At 24.7% G+C, this 20,753-nt stretch overlaps 1 protein-coding gene across 1 annotated transcript; it reads right to left on the reverse strand.

Annotated features, from left to right (window-relative positions):
• Positions 1-16,222: 16,222 nt before the first annotated feature.
• On the reverse strand, positions 16,223-19,293 carry LOC145832219 (microfibril-associated glycoprotein 4-like). The gene is made up of 6 exons (XM_082939542.1): positions 19,038-19,293; positions 18,626-18,798; positions 18,113-18,209; positions 17,739-17,835; positions 17,289-17,359; positions 16,223-16,482 (listed from the first exon to the last, which is right to left on the reverse strand). The coding sequence occupies exons 1-6, from the start codon at positions 19,291-19,293 to the stop codon at positions 16,223-16,225; spliced, it is 954 nt and encodes a 317-aa protein (XP_082795668.1).
• Between the last annotated feature and the right edge of the window lie 1,460 nt (positions 19,294-20,753).

Below are 20,753 nucleotides of genomic sequence, written 5' to 3' on the forward strand. Positions count from 1 at the left end.
CATAAAAACAATATATTTCAATTTTTTATGTAAAAATTGATTTAATATGTTTTATGTTTTAAATAAATTGATTTAGTATAAAAAATACATATTTTTGTGTAAAATATTTTTAAGAAATGTTATCTGTTACAATTGTTACAATTTAAAATTTAATATCGATTAGCAGTCAAACTAGTCGTTACAAATAAGGTTTTATTTAATTTTAAAGAATAGTTTGATACGAAATATTTCTACTAGTAATTTTTAATAGTTTTAACTTTTCATGCTTGTTAAAGTAAAAAAGTTAAATTGATTATGGTTTCTAAGCTTTTTATGTAAAGCAAAACCTGCAAAAGCAACAATTAACATTACAAAAATTGTAATAAACACTGTTAATGCTGAGTTGCAACCTCCATTCACTTTCTTCGTATTTTGTGTTGTAATTTTATGGTAAAGATCCATTAAGTTTTTTGAAAAAATGAAGAAATTTCTTGAAGCTGATTTTTTGAAAACCTAAAATTTAAACTAAAGTTATAAGATTATAGCTGTTTTCAAACTTTTTCACAACTAAATTTGTTTTTAAAAATACTAACTTTTGTACAATCTAACTAACCAAAGAGGTACCTTCGGTAACTTTTAATACAAAGTTATTTGAATTTAAAGACAACTTCAAGTTTTGAATAATTTCTTTATTATATTCTTCTTTTGTTGAGTTAACTAAAAAAATATTTTTTTTTGAAGTAGTTTTCTTGATTTTTTCAAATTAGACTTTATTGTAATTTAAATAGTTTGATTAAACTTTAAGCAACATTTCATATTTTTAAGTTTTGAGTATTTCAATCACGTAAACTAAAAAAAAAACGTTTTGTCAAAAATATAATAAGTAAATAAAACATCTTAACCATTTTTTTCTAAGAATAGTTGCTGAACAACAAACGTAAAAAGCATTAAAACAAAATTTTTTTAGAAATATATAAAAATAATAAAACAAATATTTAACGTACAAATGATAATATATATAATAACATTTAAGTAAAATTATTAAATTTGTCATTATTTTCATAAGTTAAAAAAAACAAAATACCAGCTTTTACCTGTATTGTTTAGGTGTAAAGACAGTCGAAATAATACAAACAATGTATTCTGATATGTATAAAACTTCACATCAGAATTAATTTGAAGTAAAGTAATATTTGTGTGTCTTACTACTTCCGTTATGAAAGAATCTAAAAGAAAATTATCACTTTTTTATTAATGATATCAAAAGAAACTTAATTAGAAAACACTTTGAGCTTAAAAAAAATCAGTTTCATAAGATAATTTTTTTTTTGTACTTAAAAAGTTGATGATATACTAGCTATAGTATTTTTAAAAACAAAAGAGTACCTCGAAAAGCTTGGATGTTAGTTTTATTAACTTTTAAACTTTTTTCGTCAACATCATCAAACTTCACAGCGTAAAAATTTGAATTCTCCTCTGAAAAACAAGGAGAAGTATCGAAATCTTCGATACCAACTTCATAATTAGAAATTACAAATTCGGTTTTTGTATCAACAGTTGTGTTTCCCTTCAAAAAAATAGGGAATTTTATCTATTTATTTATACTTAGTTAAAAAAGACAGGGTTACTTAAAGATCTTATAAGATGACATTATTTAAATAGTCTTTTTTAAAGAATAATATAGTTAAAATCGTAAGAAAATCTACAAAACCTTGGGTTTTCATTTATTTTTAAGTAGTCGAAGTTAATATGTACAAAATTAGGTTAGAGTTATAAATACTTTAGGTTATTTTAAGATTAATCGTTCAGAAGTATTATACTATGTATCTTGAAAAGTTATTCTAGTTTATTGAAAATTCAAAGTTTAGAAAAATAGTTTACTTATTACTTATATAAAATTTTTAGCTTACATACAATTTACTTTAAAATTACTTTTTAATTTATTTAACAACTACAGCCAAAACAACTTAAAAAAATTATGAATGTGTTTTAAAATAAATTTACATAAATTTTAAAGGAAGTAAAATGAATTTTCTAACTTCTTTATCTTTAACTTCGTATAAAATACTTTCAACTCTTGTGTAGTTAGTTTTTAAATCTTGTACAAATTTTAAAGTTTTTTTAATTTTTTCTCCCTGCAAAAAAATTGTAAAAGGTTGATTAGTCAAATTTCATTGCAATTTATGTTTAAAAACATTCTTGACATCACTTTTATTGTAGATTAGTGAATAGATTTAGGCTAACCAATTATACTAGAATCTCAATTTCAAAAATGTGCAAAGAAAGGTAAACATAGGTTATGAAAATTTAAAACAAACAGTTATGTATCTTCCAAGTTAAAAGAAAGTATACATGGTTGCAGTAAAAACGAAAAGTTTAAGCTAAGTTTTAAATAAAAGAGTTATATTAAGAGTATAAAAGTGTTTACTTGACTAAGCAGTCTAGTATACTCTACGTTATTTTAAAATTAAAAAAAACACAAATACTACTTTTTCAATAGGTAAAGAGTTATTATTTGTTTAAAATTAAATTTATGATAAGCTTTATTTATAAAACATTTAAGTAAAACATTTAACGTTAAAATTATAATAAGCTTTAATTGTAAAATAGTTAAGTCCAGAATTCACTTTGATAATCTTATACTTTTATACACTGCGTTTTGTGCAGCTAAAGTAGTTTAAAAAAAACGTACAAAATCTTTAAAATATTTCTTTTTTTCTTTTTTAGATCTTTTGATAGTGGACTTAAGAATATTAACTAATTTGAAAAACAAAAAAAAGATTGCTAAAAATAAAAAAACAATTAACGTTCTATTTCTATTTAACGACATACTTTACCTGATTTTTGAGAAAAAAAGTATTAAGAATCAAATGTTTTGAAATTAAACAGAAAGTTTTATTTAACAAAGTACTTTTAAGTTTTTACAATCTACAAACCAAAGATATTATCAAATTAAAAGTATATGGTTATTGGTTGTATTACTTACATCAGAGCCTTCATGTTTATTTATATAATAGTGAGAAATAAATTTCTTTGTTTCAGTTACGGATCCAGCAAATTGATATTCTTCAAACGAAATGAACTCTGATATGTGCGCTATGGATTCCTAATATTTGTTTTGTAATTTTTTATATAGCGATAAATATTTTGTTGCTTAAAGATGCGCTGCAAAAGAATTTATCCTGCAACTGTCAATCAAAATAAGTTTTTTATTCGTATACTTTGCACAAAATCTATGTAAAAAGATTTTAGTGAGCAGAAAACATTTTGCTATAATTAGCTTTAATAGTAGTTTTTAACATTCCATGAAAAATATACAAATTAAATTAGCATAGAAATACTACTTAAATATTTATTAAACTTCATAGTTTTATAGATTCCTAATAATTGTTTTTTTAATTTTCTTATGCAATAAATATTTTTCTAATTTCAACCGTTAAGCTAAAAGAACTTAAGTATTCTATATTACAACTATAAATGAAATAAATTAACACATTTTTTTGTCTTTGTACACAGGTTTTGAAAATCAGTAAAAAGTTTCTGACATTTAATCTTATTTGCAGCTTGTAAGGCTTTAAAAAAAAACTGAGATAGCCCAAATATACCATCTAAAAGTTCAACAAACTTTATGGTTGGAGAGTATTGTGCTGTTGATAGCCTCAATTGAAGTAAAGTTAAATATTTTGCATTCTTCGTTTATAATTTTGTAGTAAACATGTTGGTTAAAGTCAAAAATACTGAAATGTTTTTTGCAGTTAACTTTACGAAAATTTTGCATTAATGGTTTTTCAATAAGTTAATTAGTTTAAAAAGTTTTTTAATTGTGTACTATTTACTTTAAAGATCATATTAAAAGTTTGCTACGTAAATACAAGGAGAACCATCAACTCAAATATTTAATATTTGTCAAAACAATGTTTCACTCGTTTGAAATAATTCAATTGAGGATCTCGTTTGTGTATTTAAAAGTTTAAGTTCAAGTGTTAAATTAAATAAATAAATAATATTTTTTTTCTGCATAGTATTTTATTTGCAGTAAAAAAATGGTATTAGTTATTATAGAAATCTATAAGCAATACTAAATTATTTAAAAATTCATATAGTTGATAATTATATCAACTTAAACTTAGAGTTTCTTGTGAGCATTAAATATAAGTATTTAAATAATTATCAAAAAGTTACTGATGAAAAAACAACTAAAGCTTACTTTATTTACTTGATACAGAAATAGATATTTCCCTTTAAATGAAGTTTTTGTTTGAACTGAACTTTTGTTACTTGTCGTTTATTGATTACAGCTAAATACAAACAAGGTAATATTTATACAGATAACTAACTAGTTACTATAGTAGTTTGTATTATAACGAGACAAGTTTCTTTTAAAGTCGAAATGCATGTTCATGGTAATTGGGTTTCTGTCTTGCTCCAAAAACGATTCGGTTGTTGAAAGATGCAGTTTTTCTTGGTTAAGATGCGGTAGCTTTACATTTGGCACATCTTTTCTACCTGATAGATTTATTTTTAATTTACACTAAAACCGTTTTTTTTTAAAGTCTTAATTAGAAATTAATTCTATAAGGTTTTTTCAATTGAAGTAAGCTATCTACTAAGGTATTTTTTCTATTACTTAATATGGAACGAAGTCAGCATTTTTTTTTAAATTAAAAATTACACTGAAAAAAATTCCATAAAATGTTTCATAGCTAAACTTTATCTATGTACTATTACAAAAATAATCTTCGATTGACGAAACTTGATAAGTTACTGATAATAAATTGATAAGTAACCGATATCTTACTAAAAGTTATAAACACAACCTTTGCATACAGCTATTTGAGGTGTAAACAGCTCAGTTATCTGCTCAGTGTCCGTCAAAATATCACGAAAATCAAAATAGACTTGCTTACTGCTTCCATTTGCAAAGGTCACCTGATGTTAGTTTTTAAAAGTAAATTTGCCAGTTTGAAATAGTCTGACGAGAGAGTGAAAAAACTACACGATTACAAAAAAAAAATTACAAAAACTTGTTTTTTATTAGCTTTTCACGAAGTAAATAAACTAACATTTAAGCTGAGACGTTGCAAAACTTTTCTTTCTCCTACTTGATCAAAAACTACTTTTGTTTCGTACATAATTGTTTCATTTTCAAAAAGCAAACACGATTCGTACATTGTTTCGTTCTTAACACCACATTCATCGTACTCTTTGCATAATGAAGTGTTCTTTTCAAGAAATTTTTAAATTTAGCTTATCATATGATAAATATTTCATAGCTAAAAAATACTTTGCAATGGCTTTTTTTATTTAAAATTTACCAATTACTTTGTTTCAACTTCTTTCAATGATGCTAGAATGTTAAAAAAAAGTAGTTTTAAGTAAACACTACAAAAGTAGAACACTTAAGTTTTTTCAAAGCTACTCTAAACTTTTATAACTAGTGTAAAATTGATAAAACTGTGTTGATATAAAAATTTTAAGTAAGAATCAAATAATACAGTATACTGCTAAATACGTAAAAAAATCCTTCACAACAATACCTTCGTCATAATTGCAGGGTATTTTTTGTTAAAGAAAAACCCGTAAGTGGAACTATCCAGTTTGGTTTCAACAAAATTGTTTTGAAAGATAGTTGACTCATTGTAGTTTATGTGGTCTACTTCACATTTTTTTTCAGTAAATTTTTGACTGAAGAAATCCCAAAAGTTACTATTTAAATCCCAAAAATTGCTTTTCGGTACATCTGAAATCGAATGAAAACACTACAGATAGAAAACATAAAGTTTACTTCTAAAGGTTCTTAAAAGAAATACAACGTTCACAACCTTTTTTACAAGGTACATTGTATACATTTTAAATGAAATTTGCACAAACTCAATTAAAGAATAAAATCATTCGAAGCGGGCCGCTTTACTTTGCTTATTTTACATTAAAACTACATTTTAATTTAACTAAACCAAAAATTATAAAAATATAGTTATAAGTTCACAACAGGTTAAAATCAATTTGATTTTTATCGATATATATCATCTTAACAAGCTTTTTTTTATTTGCTGTTTAAAATAATAAATTATAAACAAAAATTTAGTCGCACGCAGCAACATACGAGTCTAATCCCACTAACATACTATGAAGTTATATAAGCTAAAGATAAAGATAAACAAGAAAATATTTATATACTTAATTTTGATTATTAGCTAAAGATAATTGTAGGTCAGAAACTTACGGCCCACCTCGCGACGAGTGTTTTAACTTTTAAATAATTTGTGAATAATAAATTAAGTTTAGTTTTTTTTTGTACCAAATGATTTCAAATGTGCAGCTACTTTCGTTTGCAGTATACAGTAATGTTTATGAAGTGATAAATTTTCTCAGAGTTATAAAAAAAATACAAGCTTTAAAATTACACTATATACTAGACTTTTTATAATTTTTCCAAACTGCAAAAAAGCTTTTCTGTTGTACCACGTCGAGTTGTAACTTGCCCACTTCTATCATAAAACGGTGAATAAAAAACTGAAATCATATTTAAAGAATCTTTAACAATTTCAAAATGTTAAATTATGTGAAACTGGCTCCGGCCAGCTATTATTATATAAAAAATTCTAATCCGGTAGATCACTAGTAAAACGTTACGCACAAATTTAATAATATTAAAAAGTATTTTAAACTCGATTGTAAAATATACCTTCGAAGTTCAGGCGTTGTTTAAATTTGTAGTCAACAACCTGTTCTTTCTTGGTCTGAAATTTAGAATCGAAGAAAGATAAAGGCTTACTGAACCAAATTTGTTTCTTTTTGTTCAACGCATCATTAACAACTTCTATGGATAAAAATTCACCTGTAAAAATTTAAACAAGCTAGTTTTAATTTGCGTGTAAACATTGCTTTACACAGTATTAAATAAAAAGATTAGTTTAGTATTAAACGTTAGTTTTTCCGTAGAGCTTTGTGAAAAGCCTTTTTAGTATTAAGTTGAAAATTACTACATTAAACTCTTGAGGTCATATAATTTGCTACATGATGTTGTTTTACTTATTTAATTAAAATATAAAACTTAGTATCTTTAAAGATACAACTACTACTTTGAGCATTTTAAAGCCAAACTTTTTTTTTAACGCTTAAAACACATTTATTCTAAGCTTGACAATTTTGTGTGCAATAAAATAATTATGAGGATGTAACACATGGTGACGTCATCAGGGCAGCATCAGAGAAACACAACTACCTCAAGTGTTAACAGTGTTTTTATGTAATTTCGATTTATTTAAAGTAAACAAATAAATTATGGAGTTAAAATTTAAGACATTGCTCCAATGAAAATTTCAATTCATTTACAACTATATAAGATAGATCATTTAATTTTAAGCTATCTTACACTCCTCTTTCTCCTCATATGACGTCATCATGCTTCACAGCCGCTTATGACTAACGTTTTTTTGTTACTTCAACAAAAACTTTATTGTTGAAAAAAATCTTTAATGTAAAGGTGCACACCAAAAAAGAAACTAAAGTTTAAATTCCAAAACAAATAACCTTCATCATAAGCAAAAATTTTAAACTGATAAGATCCAGAACTTATTTGTGGAACAAAAGACGTTGCTTCTTTATACTTTCCACTGCATTTCAAAGAAACAGTCAAGGTAGTTAAGTTTAAAAATGCAAAACAAACAAATATAAATTTAGTCATTTTATTGAAATGCATTCTGTAAACGAAAGTAAGCTTGTTGTTATAAAGGAGTCGGCAAGTTTTTTATAATAAAATTGTGTTGACTATATTTGTTAAATACTTTAATTAGTAGTTGCTAGTAAAATTTTAATTTAAAGATACTACTCGAGAAGTTATTCATTTATTAATCTGTTTACTTTTTTATCACTTAATGTATTGTATTAAAACAACCAAGGCGTTTTGATACTTTAAAATAAAATACATATATAACTTTAATAACAAAGTAACTACTTGGTTTTATAAAACCTAAGGTAGTCTTAATTATACTAAGTACGCACACTAAGGTGTTAATTAACTTGTGAAAAGCGATTTCGCTTTATATATATATTTATATAAAGTCGTTGTAATACTTAAAATTTATACTTAATAGTCAAGATAACTATGTAAATATAGAAAACCTTTAGTAAACACTGTAGTTTTTTTTTATAAATCTACAAAATTTAATGTGTATAAAAAAAAATAAAAACATACTTTTTTATCTAAATAAAAAAAAACTTTATATTATAAATTACAATGATAAACTTTAAAAAAATTAAATCAGTTTTCATTTTTGTACTTTCTAAACTAAAAAAAAACGTTCTTCATAACATAAAACTCACTTAACTCATAAAAACTTTATAAACACATTTTAGACTAATAAAGAGTATATCTAAAGTGTAATATGCCATATGGCTTAAAGTTTAAACTTAACAATTGATTTTCTAATGTAGTAGGTCAAAGTGTTCTAAAAGCGTGATTACAGCAGCAACAGTCTAGTATAATTTCAAACCAAATGTATTTCAAAGTTTTATTTTAAAACATTACAAGTTCTTTTCAAAACAAAATAAAAAATGAGTAATCTGTATTGATAAGCCTGTAAAAACTTTGGGTTCAAATGTTATCATTTACTCTTTATTTTATCTTTATCGATATTTTGATATCTTTTGGTAGAAATAGATATTTTTGTGTTAGTCGCGTACATAAGGTTATTCAACTAAATATATGATAATGTATCATGTGAACTTAGTTTAGCTACAAGTTTTATTTATTAAATTAAAAAATTTTTTAAGAAAGAATATACGCCTTTAGATAAGATAAGTTTAGTTTATGTTTCATTCGTTTCGTAAATGTTGTATTTTATAACTAAAAGTTCTATTTATGTTTTTTTAGCGCTGTACTTAATTGGTTGTTTTATCATGTACGAGATAAAAGTTATTTGAAAATAATTTTACTTGCGAAATCTGGTTTTAATACATACAATTTATTTTGTGAGTTTACAGATCATAACAATTAAAAACGTTAAAGTAATTAAAAAACGTAAAGTAAATTTTACAGTAAAATAAACAATATCATATAAGTTTTATTTTAAATATGCTGAAAAAAGCTTAAAACTATGGAAATAAACCAATTAAAGGCGATTTAAAACTACTTTCAAAACTAATAGAAATGTTTGTTTAGAAATAATGTTTTAACGATATTAACGTTGTCAAAATAAACCAAAACGAATCAGTTTTAACAAGTATAACTTATATTTTATTACAACTACTTCATAAGAAATTCGAAAATCACTGAAGCAAAACACAAGCTTATTGTCACTATTAGAAATGTTATAAACATGATCAATTTGTAATCAACGCTCCAAAAAGGTTTAAAACAAAAATTAAGGTTTTAATTTTTATAAATTACTTAGTAACAATTTTTATTGACTTTGGTTTTTACTTAAAGTATTTGAATTATCAAATGTTACTTATGTTCTTCATATACATTGTTATGAAGTAAAACATCTATCAACAGTTTCAAATATAAATATAAAATTTCTTGTAAAAACGATGTAAGTACAAACTTTTTTGTTACTTAATTTGATTAACAAAATTTCTATGTTTGTTAAAATGAACAATTCTACTAAATCTGTAATTGAATTGTTTATAGTGTTTAGAAGAAAGATAATTCGTAATTTAATAAAGCATCTACGCTTAAGAAAAAGTATATATTAATCCTCCCTAGTCTTAATTTTATAAATTTAATGTCACATTACGTTAATATTGACAAAAATATACTGTTATCTGTAAAAAATGTTTCATTTACTGTTTATTCATTGTTAGCTATCAATAAAAAAACTCCTTTATTGATTCAAGCTAGTTTGTTTTAGTATTGCATGTGATATTTTTCTTGATGCATTATTTTTATTTATTTATACAAGTGTTTAATATTTTATTTTGTTCCAGAATAAAAACTAATAAAAAAATTATTATTATCAAAGTATAACATGATATTTCATAGCTTCATGTGTTTATACTAAATTAAAACTTGTGTATAACCTACGTTGCTTAATTTTATACACTAAAAACTTTACTTCAAACTTTTTTCAATTTTCCTCAAAAATAATAACTTTGAAAAATTTATTAGTAATAAATGAAAATTTTTATCATTCTTTACGCATGAAATTACAAATAATTTTCTTTTAAAAACAAAGTAGGAAAAAATATTAAAGTAATGTAAATTTAGGCTTAAGTATATATTGTTAGAATCAATCAAAAACGAAATATATAAAAACGAAAAGATTTTAAGGTTAGTTTTTTTAAACAAACTTTAATTGAAATGAATTAAAATGATAACATTTTCGATTACAAACATTTCCACTAACAAATTATGTTTTGTTGTTTAATTTATACAATTGTGTACTCAAACTTCTGTTGACTATACCTTTATTACTTACTTTAGGTAGTGCTCGTTAGTAAAAAAAACAAAAAACTTTATTCACTACTTAGTAAACGTTGTATTATTTCATTGATCTATATTTTGTATTAATTTTTTTTAAACTTTTTGAAGAAAACAGTAAATATAAAAATTCTACCATCATTTACTTAAAATTGAGAAACATTTTTCTTTATGTTTGCAAATCTAAGGTAAATTTAATTTTATAAGTAATTAAGTATAATCAGTTTATTAAAAGGAATTACGTTGTTTTTTGATAAATGAGTATTAAAGTAGTTCAAACTACACTATTAAGCACGAAGGCTAAATGAAGCCAAACACTTTCTGCACTCGACGTAAAACTAAAAGCTAGTGCAGTAGAAACAAGTTTGAGCTTTTTTTTACAATAGAATATTACAAACATATTTTTATTTTTGTTTATGAGCAACTTTATGACTCTTTTAATTAATTCTCTACCCGTTTTCTTTTGCATTTATATGTCAAATTATTTTAACGAGAAGCAACTTGAAAAAAACTGTGGCCCGAAAATATTTTTTTTCTTTTAATGTGACTTTTGAAAATCCTTTCCTACAAAAATTTGCAGCTCCTGAATTAGTTAATTAGGTTTTTAAACTACGTAATGAAGGTTTATTAACCATTCTTAGTACAGCTAAAATTTTAAGTTAATTTTATAATTTGCAATGCGAAATAAGTTATAAAAAATATCACGCTTTTATAAGTTTTTTAAAGCTTATCATATATTATTATTAAATCGTTGAGCTTTTTTTTTGTTGATCTATCTAAATTTAAAATAGTAAAAAAATGTTTAAAAATATAAGTTTTTATGTATGTTAAAACAAAATACTTTGAAAGAACTATTTGTCCCGACATGACGTCAATAGATATTCGTGGTGGATTACATGACAGTTCAAATTCTTAAAAAAAAAATATTTAAAAGACTATATCTCAAAAAGTAAAATAAGTTTGATAAAAATAAAAAGTATGTATGTAAATCTTATTAAAATCAACAAGCCACTTTTTATTTTTCGCTAAATTTCAAACATTTTTAAGATATTTTAAATACACTAAAAATAACTACGTATTTTACTTTACCTAAGCCATATCTCAAAAAATATTTAATGTTTCCCAAGAAGAAAAAAATTGCTTGTAGATATTAAAAGAACCTGCATATATTTTATATACATTACTTCTTTAATTTTGGCCTTTCCAACTTTTTTTTAAAGATTTTGAATTGTCGGAACTTAAATTGTCCAAGTTTGAATAGTCGTGCAACCTCCCTGGTGTGCGACATGATAACTTAAAAATTTTTTGTGCACCAGGTCCTAGAACCAGATATTTTGAGCGTATTTTTGTCGTTCAATAAACTTTACATAATTTAGGAACAAAGCTAGAGTACTAAGCTTTAATATAAAAATTTATTTTTTTTCCAAAAATATTCCTATACTAAAAACAAATTTCTTTCAATTAAAGCTCACCTAAAACCAAAAACAACTTTTTAAACATAATCTACACTAGCAAAAAAACCTAGTTGTAAATATGTCACGTGGGTAAAAGTTTCAACTGAATAATCGAATTTCTAATGTAGTAGGTCAAAGTTTTTGGTTTTCCAAATGCGTGATTACATCTACAGTCATTCTTTTACTACTTTTTTTTAGCTTCTACACTTTTTTGCATAAGTGCAAAAAAAAGTTATCTAAATTCAAAAAGTTTGAAAAAACAACTTCAGTTTAAGTAATATAAAAATTCTTCTTCATCTTTATACTTCTACTTTTTATTTTTTGTTAAAAAAAATTCAATTTTGTAAATCACGTTTAATTATATCTAGAAAAAAATCATGATAGTTAAGTTCCAAAACTTAAATGTATGTTTACTTTAAGTAAATTTTTAATTAGTTTAAGAAAAAAAACCTTTAAGTAAGCTAGGTTTATGTTTTTTGTTTTAAATGTTTAAAAAGTTAGGTTAATTTACAATATTAAGTACTTAATATTAAATTAAGAGGTTTATTGCAAGTTTTTACTACAAAAAAAAAATTGTTTTTATATTATTTAAACGTATATTTTTAACTAAAATATACATTGCAGGCCGCACTAATACATTATTAAAATGAAAAAGTTGATACTCAAAACAAAGATTGATAAACTTAAGCTTTCATAAGTAAAAAATTTCTTCGTTTAAAATAAAAACTTGATACAATGCTCGCTTAACACAAAAAAATTGATTAGTAAAAGTTATATCTAAAGTGCGAATATGCCATATAGCTTAGATTTCAACTTGATAATCGATTTTCTAATATAATAGAACAAAGTATTCCTTAAAGTGTGATTTTAGCTACAGTCATTTTTTTATCTAAAATAATTTTAAAAACAAATTTATTTTAAACTCATTTTAAAGAACATTGCGGTTACTTGCATAAACCGAATAAAAAAAATAATTATCTTTAGTGATAAAAGATCAAAATTTTGTAAAGAAGTTATCCACTTATAACTTTCAATTTGTTTCCTTTTTATCTTTTTAGTTATTTTGATATCTTTCGGTAAACCAAAATATTATCATGTGTACCAAATATTGTAAGTTTGTTCAATTGATTTTGTGTTAAAATATCATATGATCTTGAATTAATTAGAATTCGTACTTTCCGTAGTTTTAAACGCTTAAAATATATTTTAGTGCAAATAGAAAGCTTAAAGATAAACTTCAATAATATTTCCAAATGATTTTAGTTGTTGTTTTCTAAAAGTATTAAAATATTCAAACATAATTTAAATATAAACTTCTCTTTAGTACATAGTAAAGACGTTTAAGTTGGTTACTTTTTAAACACGAAATAAAAGTTTTTTTTTACTCTTAAATTAGTTAAAGAACACATTTTTAAAACTTAAACAGCTTTATTACTAGTTTATAAAATGTTTTAATGAAGTGTTTTCGAATTTACAAAAAACGAACGTAATAAAAATAGCTATATATTCTAAATTTTTTCTTAACATGCTGATGAACATAATAATCCATGAAAAAAAATCTTAAAAATACTCCTTATTAATTTCTTTTTTGTTAAATAATAGAAATGTTTGTTTAGCAGTTAGTGCTTTAGAAATATATAAGTCAATAAATTAATTCAAAACACAATCAATTAACAGAACTTAAATTTGATTACAACTAGTAAACTAATACTTTCAAAATAAACTTAAAGTACTCAATTTAGTTATCGATTAAGGCTTTGAAAATATTTTTAGAACATATCTCAAATTAAATTTTAATTTAAATTAAAATTTGTTCAGCTTTAATTTTATAACTTATTGTATAATTAACAATTATAACCGTAAAATAAAATTAAAACCTAAAAAATAATACTTCAGTTCTAGTTTGAAATGATCTTCTAATTAAAATAAAAACTTTTAAGTTAATTTTTTTTGCACTTTCTTTTTTTTCGCGTTTTAATTTAAAAAATAGCAAAATATCTTAAGAATCGATTTTTAAAAGTAATAAAACTATTGCTAAACATATTTAAGATCTTTTATCTAAACCAGGGTTCAGCAGGCATTTGGTGGCAGCGGACCAAACTTTGAATATAAAAATATTCGCGGGCCGCAATCGTAATTTTAGTTTGTAATATCAGTTTGTAATATTGTAATACAGACTCGTAATATCTAGTGTTTTGAATGTACCGTGAAGTATATCTAAGACCTTTTATTTATTTTTATTCGTTCCAAATTAAAGAACAACTAGTTTTTTTTTCTTAGGCCTCATCACATTTAACACAAACACATGCTCGCAAACCGTCTTTTATCGTTAATCTGGCCCGAGGGGTGCAGTTTGCTGACCACTGATCTAAACTATATTGTAATTGGTAGTAAGCTTAAAAAAACTTGTTAAACAATAAAAACATTTTGAAGTTTTAAAGTCTTACTTTTGTTTTACATCGTTTACAACTGTTTTTGTTTAACTTTTTTGACTGTATTTACTAAAAATTATCAGTTTTACTAAGACAGTAAAAGTTTTCACTTTATAAACAAAGAGTTATTAAAGCATTTCCGTACAAAAAAAGCTGCTTTTGTTTCTTACGTGTCTGCATTTTAGTACTAAACGTCCAATTTCGTTATCTTTGACAAAAATATACTGCTATCTGTATAAAATGTTTCATTTTGTTGTTATCGATTGTTAACTATATATAAAAAACTCCTTTGTTAGTTCAAGTTAGTTTGTTATGATATAGCATGTGATTAAATTTTTTATGCGTTATTTTTCTGCACATGTTTTAGAGTACTTTTGTTAATTTTCAAATAACTTTTGAAATATAATGAGAGTATTACCATACCAACTTAATACTTAAATAGGAACTACGTTGCTTTTATTAGTTTCTTAAACATCTTTTCTTACAATTCTAAGAAATAAGCATTTGGAATGAGTTGATAAATGTTATAAAAACTTTGTAAAATGTAAATTTTCAGTTCTAATAATTCTTAATTATTTAGATCTATATCTTTTAAAACATTCTCTCTCAAACTTTGTTTTACTAGTGTAATCTATTTTATTAGACCTTCATAATTTTTTTTTCAATTTTAAAGTACATTATTTTAATATATAGTTATAATAAGTATTTAAACTTACTAAAATATTGCTATTTTTATAATTATTAAATTTTCTATTCTTATAAAAAAAATTTAAAGTTCTATTCACCAGCATAATCTTATTAATAAGACCTATGTAACCTTATTTTTAAACTTTAACTATGTTTCGAGATGCGGCCCTTTAAAACTTTTTATAAGAGTTTAGTTAGCTTTTAAAGTTTCAAGTTAAAATAAGTTACCACTGGAGCAAAATGTTTTTATACTTAAGTTCTAACTTTTCTTAATTTTCGCTGTTTACTAAACCATTATGGTGATTAATTGTTGAAACGCTTGAATAAACAGTAGGGCGTTTATAAGAATGCTTCTTTTGAGTTTCGAGCTACCGGAAATTACAAGTGGAAAACATCACTAAAAAATCTTGTGCGAAATTTTATTAATTAAATTAATAAAAGTTAAAGTTTGAGTTTCTGACATTACTTGGATTTAACTCGCGTACAGATAAGAAATTTATTATTTAAAAACATTTTTTAAGTACAAAAATTTCTTTCCATTAGATCGAAAATATAAAGAAGGTTTTAATGATTTTCTACAACCTTAACATTTCTTAATTAGTCTTTTTAATAATTTTTTTTCTGGTGAGAGCAGTTAATTTTTTAACTGTACTTTAGGTGTGAAAACTACTTTGAAAAACAAATTTTATGGTTGTAGTGGTTTTATTTTATTGTCGAATATTAGTATAAATTTCATTAACACAAAAACAAAAAGCTACCAAAAAAAATACTAACTGTGCTTACGATATAAATTAAATTATTTGAAAGCTTATTCAACTAAATTGTTATTTATTAAACGTAAAAGTTTGTTCAAGGTAATGTAGATTAGTTTCATTTTTGTATCAAAACATACTACTATTAACTTTAAATTTTCCGAAATTTTAGTACTAATTTTTTTTTTGTAAGTAATTAAAACCATAATTCAGTATACACAAAGTTAAAATCCAATACAACAAAACTGTTAAACCAAATCATTATTACTTAAAATGGTAACAGCTTGTTTTAAACTTATGATTGTCTAAAACAAAAGCTAAATAAAACCAAAGAATGCAAAAGTGAAAATATAAACTTAAAAAAAAACTCATTTAAAACCATAAGTTTTCCTTCAAAAAAATCAAATAAATGGTTTGGTTGTGTAAACAAAAACCAACGACTAAACATGAACTGTTCATAACATTTAAAGAAGAACACTCATTTGCTACCAAAGTTTAGTAGTCGTATACGGGCTTGAACTTCATCTCTGAAATTTTCAAAGCGTAATTGTATCCTTTAAAGCTCTCCCAAACGATCCCGTCTCCGTACTGGCGGTTTTCCCCGTTGAGAAACAGTCCGTTGAGGTTTGCGTAGGGGCAGCCGCCGTGCCAAAACGCCCCCTTGTGCCGCGCCGCGCAATTCAGAGCTTCGTGGCTGTCCTGATCTCTGTCGTGAGTGCTGAAGCTGAACCCACTGTGATATCCCAATGAGTCTCCTAAAAGTAAATGTTGTCTTGTTTTACTTTTGTTTATGTTAAGTTAACTTTTCAGTTACTTAAAAAAAATATCTAAATCAGGGTTTCGAAACGTTTTTTCATGACGTCCATTTTTAAGGAATTTTAAAAGCAACGGTCACTTCTAATGTTAATCCTCCCTGATATCTAGTGTATGACTCGAAACTACCCTTAAATACGCCTAAGACTTTTTTTGTGTTCATCAACCACTCCAGAATATCTAGTATAAGTTTCAAACTATGGCTTTGCGCCCTCTTGTGGCCCCTTTGTTTTTCAAGTCCTCCCTTTCAATTATAACCCCCTAGCTTTTTTTAATTGCCCCTAAGGGAGCCATATGACCTGCTTAAGGAAAACCTGTTTAAATCATGGGACGGTCGCCTTTTGTATTAAGCATGCCAAAAAAAAGCAGCATAGTTTTAAGTGGTATCATACTTTTATATTTAAAATATACAAAACAAATAACATTTTCAACATTAAAGTTGTAATGAAGTAACCATTAGATTAAATTAGTTGATCACTTGCAAATAACTTAAAATCATTTTTGTAGCTTTAATTAGTTTTTTAAGTTTATTTAGCCCAAAAAATTTAAATCAAAGATAAGTTGCGCATCAGATCCGGTCCGCAGTAAGTCTATGTACCAAGAGTTTAAACTGTTTAAAACTAAAAGCAAAATTATGAAAGCAATTTAGGTTTCAAATATTTAAAATTTTTTATATATATATACATGTTAGTAAAAGATTCTAAAACTTATGAGTAATTCTAAATTAAAAAAAAAAACAATTTCTAACCTGCAGTCCCCTCGTAGGTAGTTTTATCGAAATTCAATTGGTAGCTTTCCCTTTTTCCAATTGAAAAGTATCTAATAAAAAAACTCAAGCTAATTTCAAATAAGTATTCACTCTAAGCTTGTGGTTAATACCTTCACTGAAACTTAATCAAAAATTTTTAAAATTTTAGTTAATAAAAACGTTTAAGGGAAAATATCTAGATGATATTACAACACATAAAATTAATTGAAAAAAAAATATTTGTATAAACTTAGTATTAAAGTAAGTTTTAGTTTGAAATACGGACGAACCTTCAACTGGTACAATTTAAAATCAAACTAGACAGCTGAATAAAAATAAACAATATTTGATAATTTTGAAATATGATACATATACCTAGTGCTTACCCTACATAAACTAACGAAACTTTTTAATAAAACTCTGTGACATAGGAAATAATAAAGTATTCACTTGTACTTGGCATACACTCTATTGTCTTCAAAATCTTCCAAATCCACCCGTAACGAGAACAACCCGGATGTTGTGATTTGGTGCAGCTTTTCCAAACCTTAATCACATACATCAATTTTTTGGTGAAACTTTCAAACTTGTTTAGTAAATGTACATGACTTATTCATTTTTGTTTAAGTTAAAAAAAAAAAAAGCAAAAGCACACTTTAGTAAAACCGGGTTAACCATTTTACTTAAAATAAAATATTTAAAAAACTAAAACTTATATTTTTCAAAATTTTCAAAAAATATCAAAAGCCTACTTTAGTAATATTGAATTAAGTATCTTAGTTTAAAAAAGAAAACATAATTTTAAAAACTGATATACAACCAACCAAGCCAATGTTCGCCACTGACATTTCCGAATCCATTTGCGTACGAGACCCAGTTTTGCTGAAAATCTTGTTCGCCGTTGAACCTACGTTGGAACAGCTGCAAAATGTATTTTTTTTTAAATTATCGATATATTTAAGTTTAGATTTTTCTACTGAAGCGTCGATGTGAAATAAATGTTTATAAAATAATGAAGGAGTTTTTAGCAAAACACTGATAAAAAAGTTTAATTAATAACTTTTACAAAATTTAAACATACTTGTTTGTACTTGTTAAAGTATTATGAATGTTTTACTATCAAAGATTAAAAAAGTTACTTTAGATTTTTAAACAAAATTCTATTTAGTTCTATCATAAAAAAAAATGTTTGCAAATTAAACCTTATTTTCGCATATTAACATGAATTTCTACTGTACCTTTTACATGGTTTATTTTACAAAACATTATTGTAGAAAACAAACTTGTTTATAAACTACACAACTTATCACAAAACAAAATTATAAACAAAAACAAACAGTCCAGCCCCCACCGTCTGTCTCTTGATCGCAGTAGGCGAGAAAACCGTCGATTTCACCGAAAACAGGGTAAATTTTATAAACACCAGAGGGCAGCAGCGGGTCGAGCTTCTTTATGTCGTAACAGTCCCTCGGCTGTCTAGAGCTGCGTTGCTTTTTCAGTTCGGTCAGTTCTGTAACGAGTTCAAGTTGGTTTAGAAGACTTATTAAACGTTGATAAGCCAAAAGTATTGAATTATTTTTACGAAGTTTTAAATTCTGTTTTATGAAACGGCGAGCTTTTACTTGAAAGAAATATTCTCGACTTGATAAACAGTTGACTAAAAGTTTACTGGAACATAATTAAATATCAAGTTTATTTGTAAACATAAACTTTAATTGTACTATCTTATTTAACAATTTACTATCAAACCTCGTTTAGTTTTGTTCAACTCGTGCTGAACAACGTTCAAGCGTTCCTTCACCGTGGTCAAGTCGCAGTCTTTGCCGGGCGGCCCCCTCGGCCCCATTTTACCAACTGTGACGTCATAGTTGGAATGTTGGTACTCGCTGCAAGAGTACGTCTTTGTTATGGTGCAAGTCCGTTCCTGACAAGCAACATTGTCAACCAGCATTTGGAAAACCGTGACTGAAACAAACACGAGCAATTTGTTACTTTTAAGGTTCATTGTTATTGTCTGGATGAAATAAAATTTATTAAGCTACTGCACAGATGTAAAATTGCATAAAGTTTTTATAGCTTGTTCAAAGTTGTTCGAGTTTAATAATTGAAACATGTGAAATTTTATCAAGCATATAATTGTATCTGAACAAGTTTTTGACATCAGTAAAAATTAAATTTTTAAACTTTATTGAAAAAACTAAATTTAAAGTCCTTTGTCACCTTATAAAAGCCGTATAAAAGTCAACAACAAAAAAATTTTAAGCTGATTAAAAAACTAACTAACTTCAAACTAGTCTTGAAAATAAACTTTAAGATAAAAAACTGTTTAATAATAACTGATTTATCATTATAATATATCTCAAGCAGTTAGCAATAAAAATTTTCGAGTTTGTTTAATATTTTAAAAGTTCTACTTTAAATTTGGTAACACTGACTGTAATAAATTAAACTGATTAATAAAATGTATAACTAAATAACTTCTTTTCGGTACTAACTTTAAATAAAAATTGGAGACAGAAATTCGTTTTGCATTTATTTTTTGTTAACTTAAAATTTTTCGATCTACGCTTGTCAAAAGTTCATGCAGATAACTAAAAATATTTGTGTAAAACAGTAAACTTAAAAATATTGTAAGATTATGCGTCATAATAGTAAATAGAATTATAATAGTATATTATATAACAATACAATGCTACTATAAAGTAATTTTAAAACTATTAATGAAAAAATTAAAAAAACAAGACTAAATTATCAGATACTAAATAAATTATAAAGTTAAGAGTTCCTAACTTAAGACCATTTCTAAAAAATCTATTACAATTTTACGTTGATACCAGCTTTGAAAAGGTTTTATACGGCGTAAAAATATAAGAAAAAACTTATTTAACAAAATTTAAAGTATAAAGGAAAAGTATTAGAAATTAAAAGCATTAATAGCAATTTTAATAAGAGGAAAAAAACTTATTTAAACTATCTTTAAAAATGAAGCAAAAGAAAAACGAAACTTAGTAACAAAAACTACAATAATCTAAACAAATTAGAACTATAAATAAATTTTTGTTTGCATAAACCTGGCTTATTAGTTTTTATAAATAAATATTCTAAAACAATTATATAGTACATATTACGTCCTTTAAAAACAATGGAAAACATATTATCGATATAGTTTTTTGAGCATTCTAAGTTATTTAACAAATGTTAACATTATAGTTATGACAAAAACTATTCATCCTTTGTACGAAAATTTACAAAATTTAATTACAAAAATTTCAAAGCTATACTGCAAATATTAGTAGTTATGCTTTTATAGTTTTAATTTCACACAACTGTCAACAAAAATTAAAACTACTTTACTATTTATTATTATTTATAAAATTTTCCTTTTTAATATTGTTAGAAAAAAAAGTTACTTTACCTAAAAAAATTCTGAAATATTATTAACTTAGTAGTATAGTAGTTAAATGC

The sequence above is a fragment of the Thalia democratica genome, chromosome 3 (genome assembly GCF_965202585.1).
Source record: "Thalia democratica chromosome 3, ktThaDemo2.hap1.1, whole genome shotgun sequence".
Taxonomy (NCBI): domain Eukaryota; kingdom Metazoa; phylum Chordata; class Thaliacea; order Salpida; family Salpidae; genus Thalia; species Thalia democratica.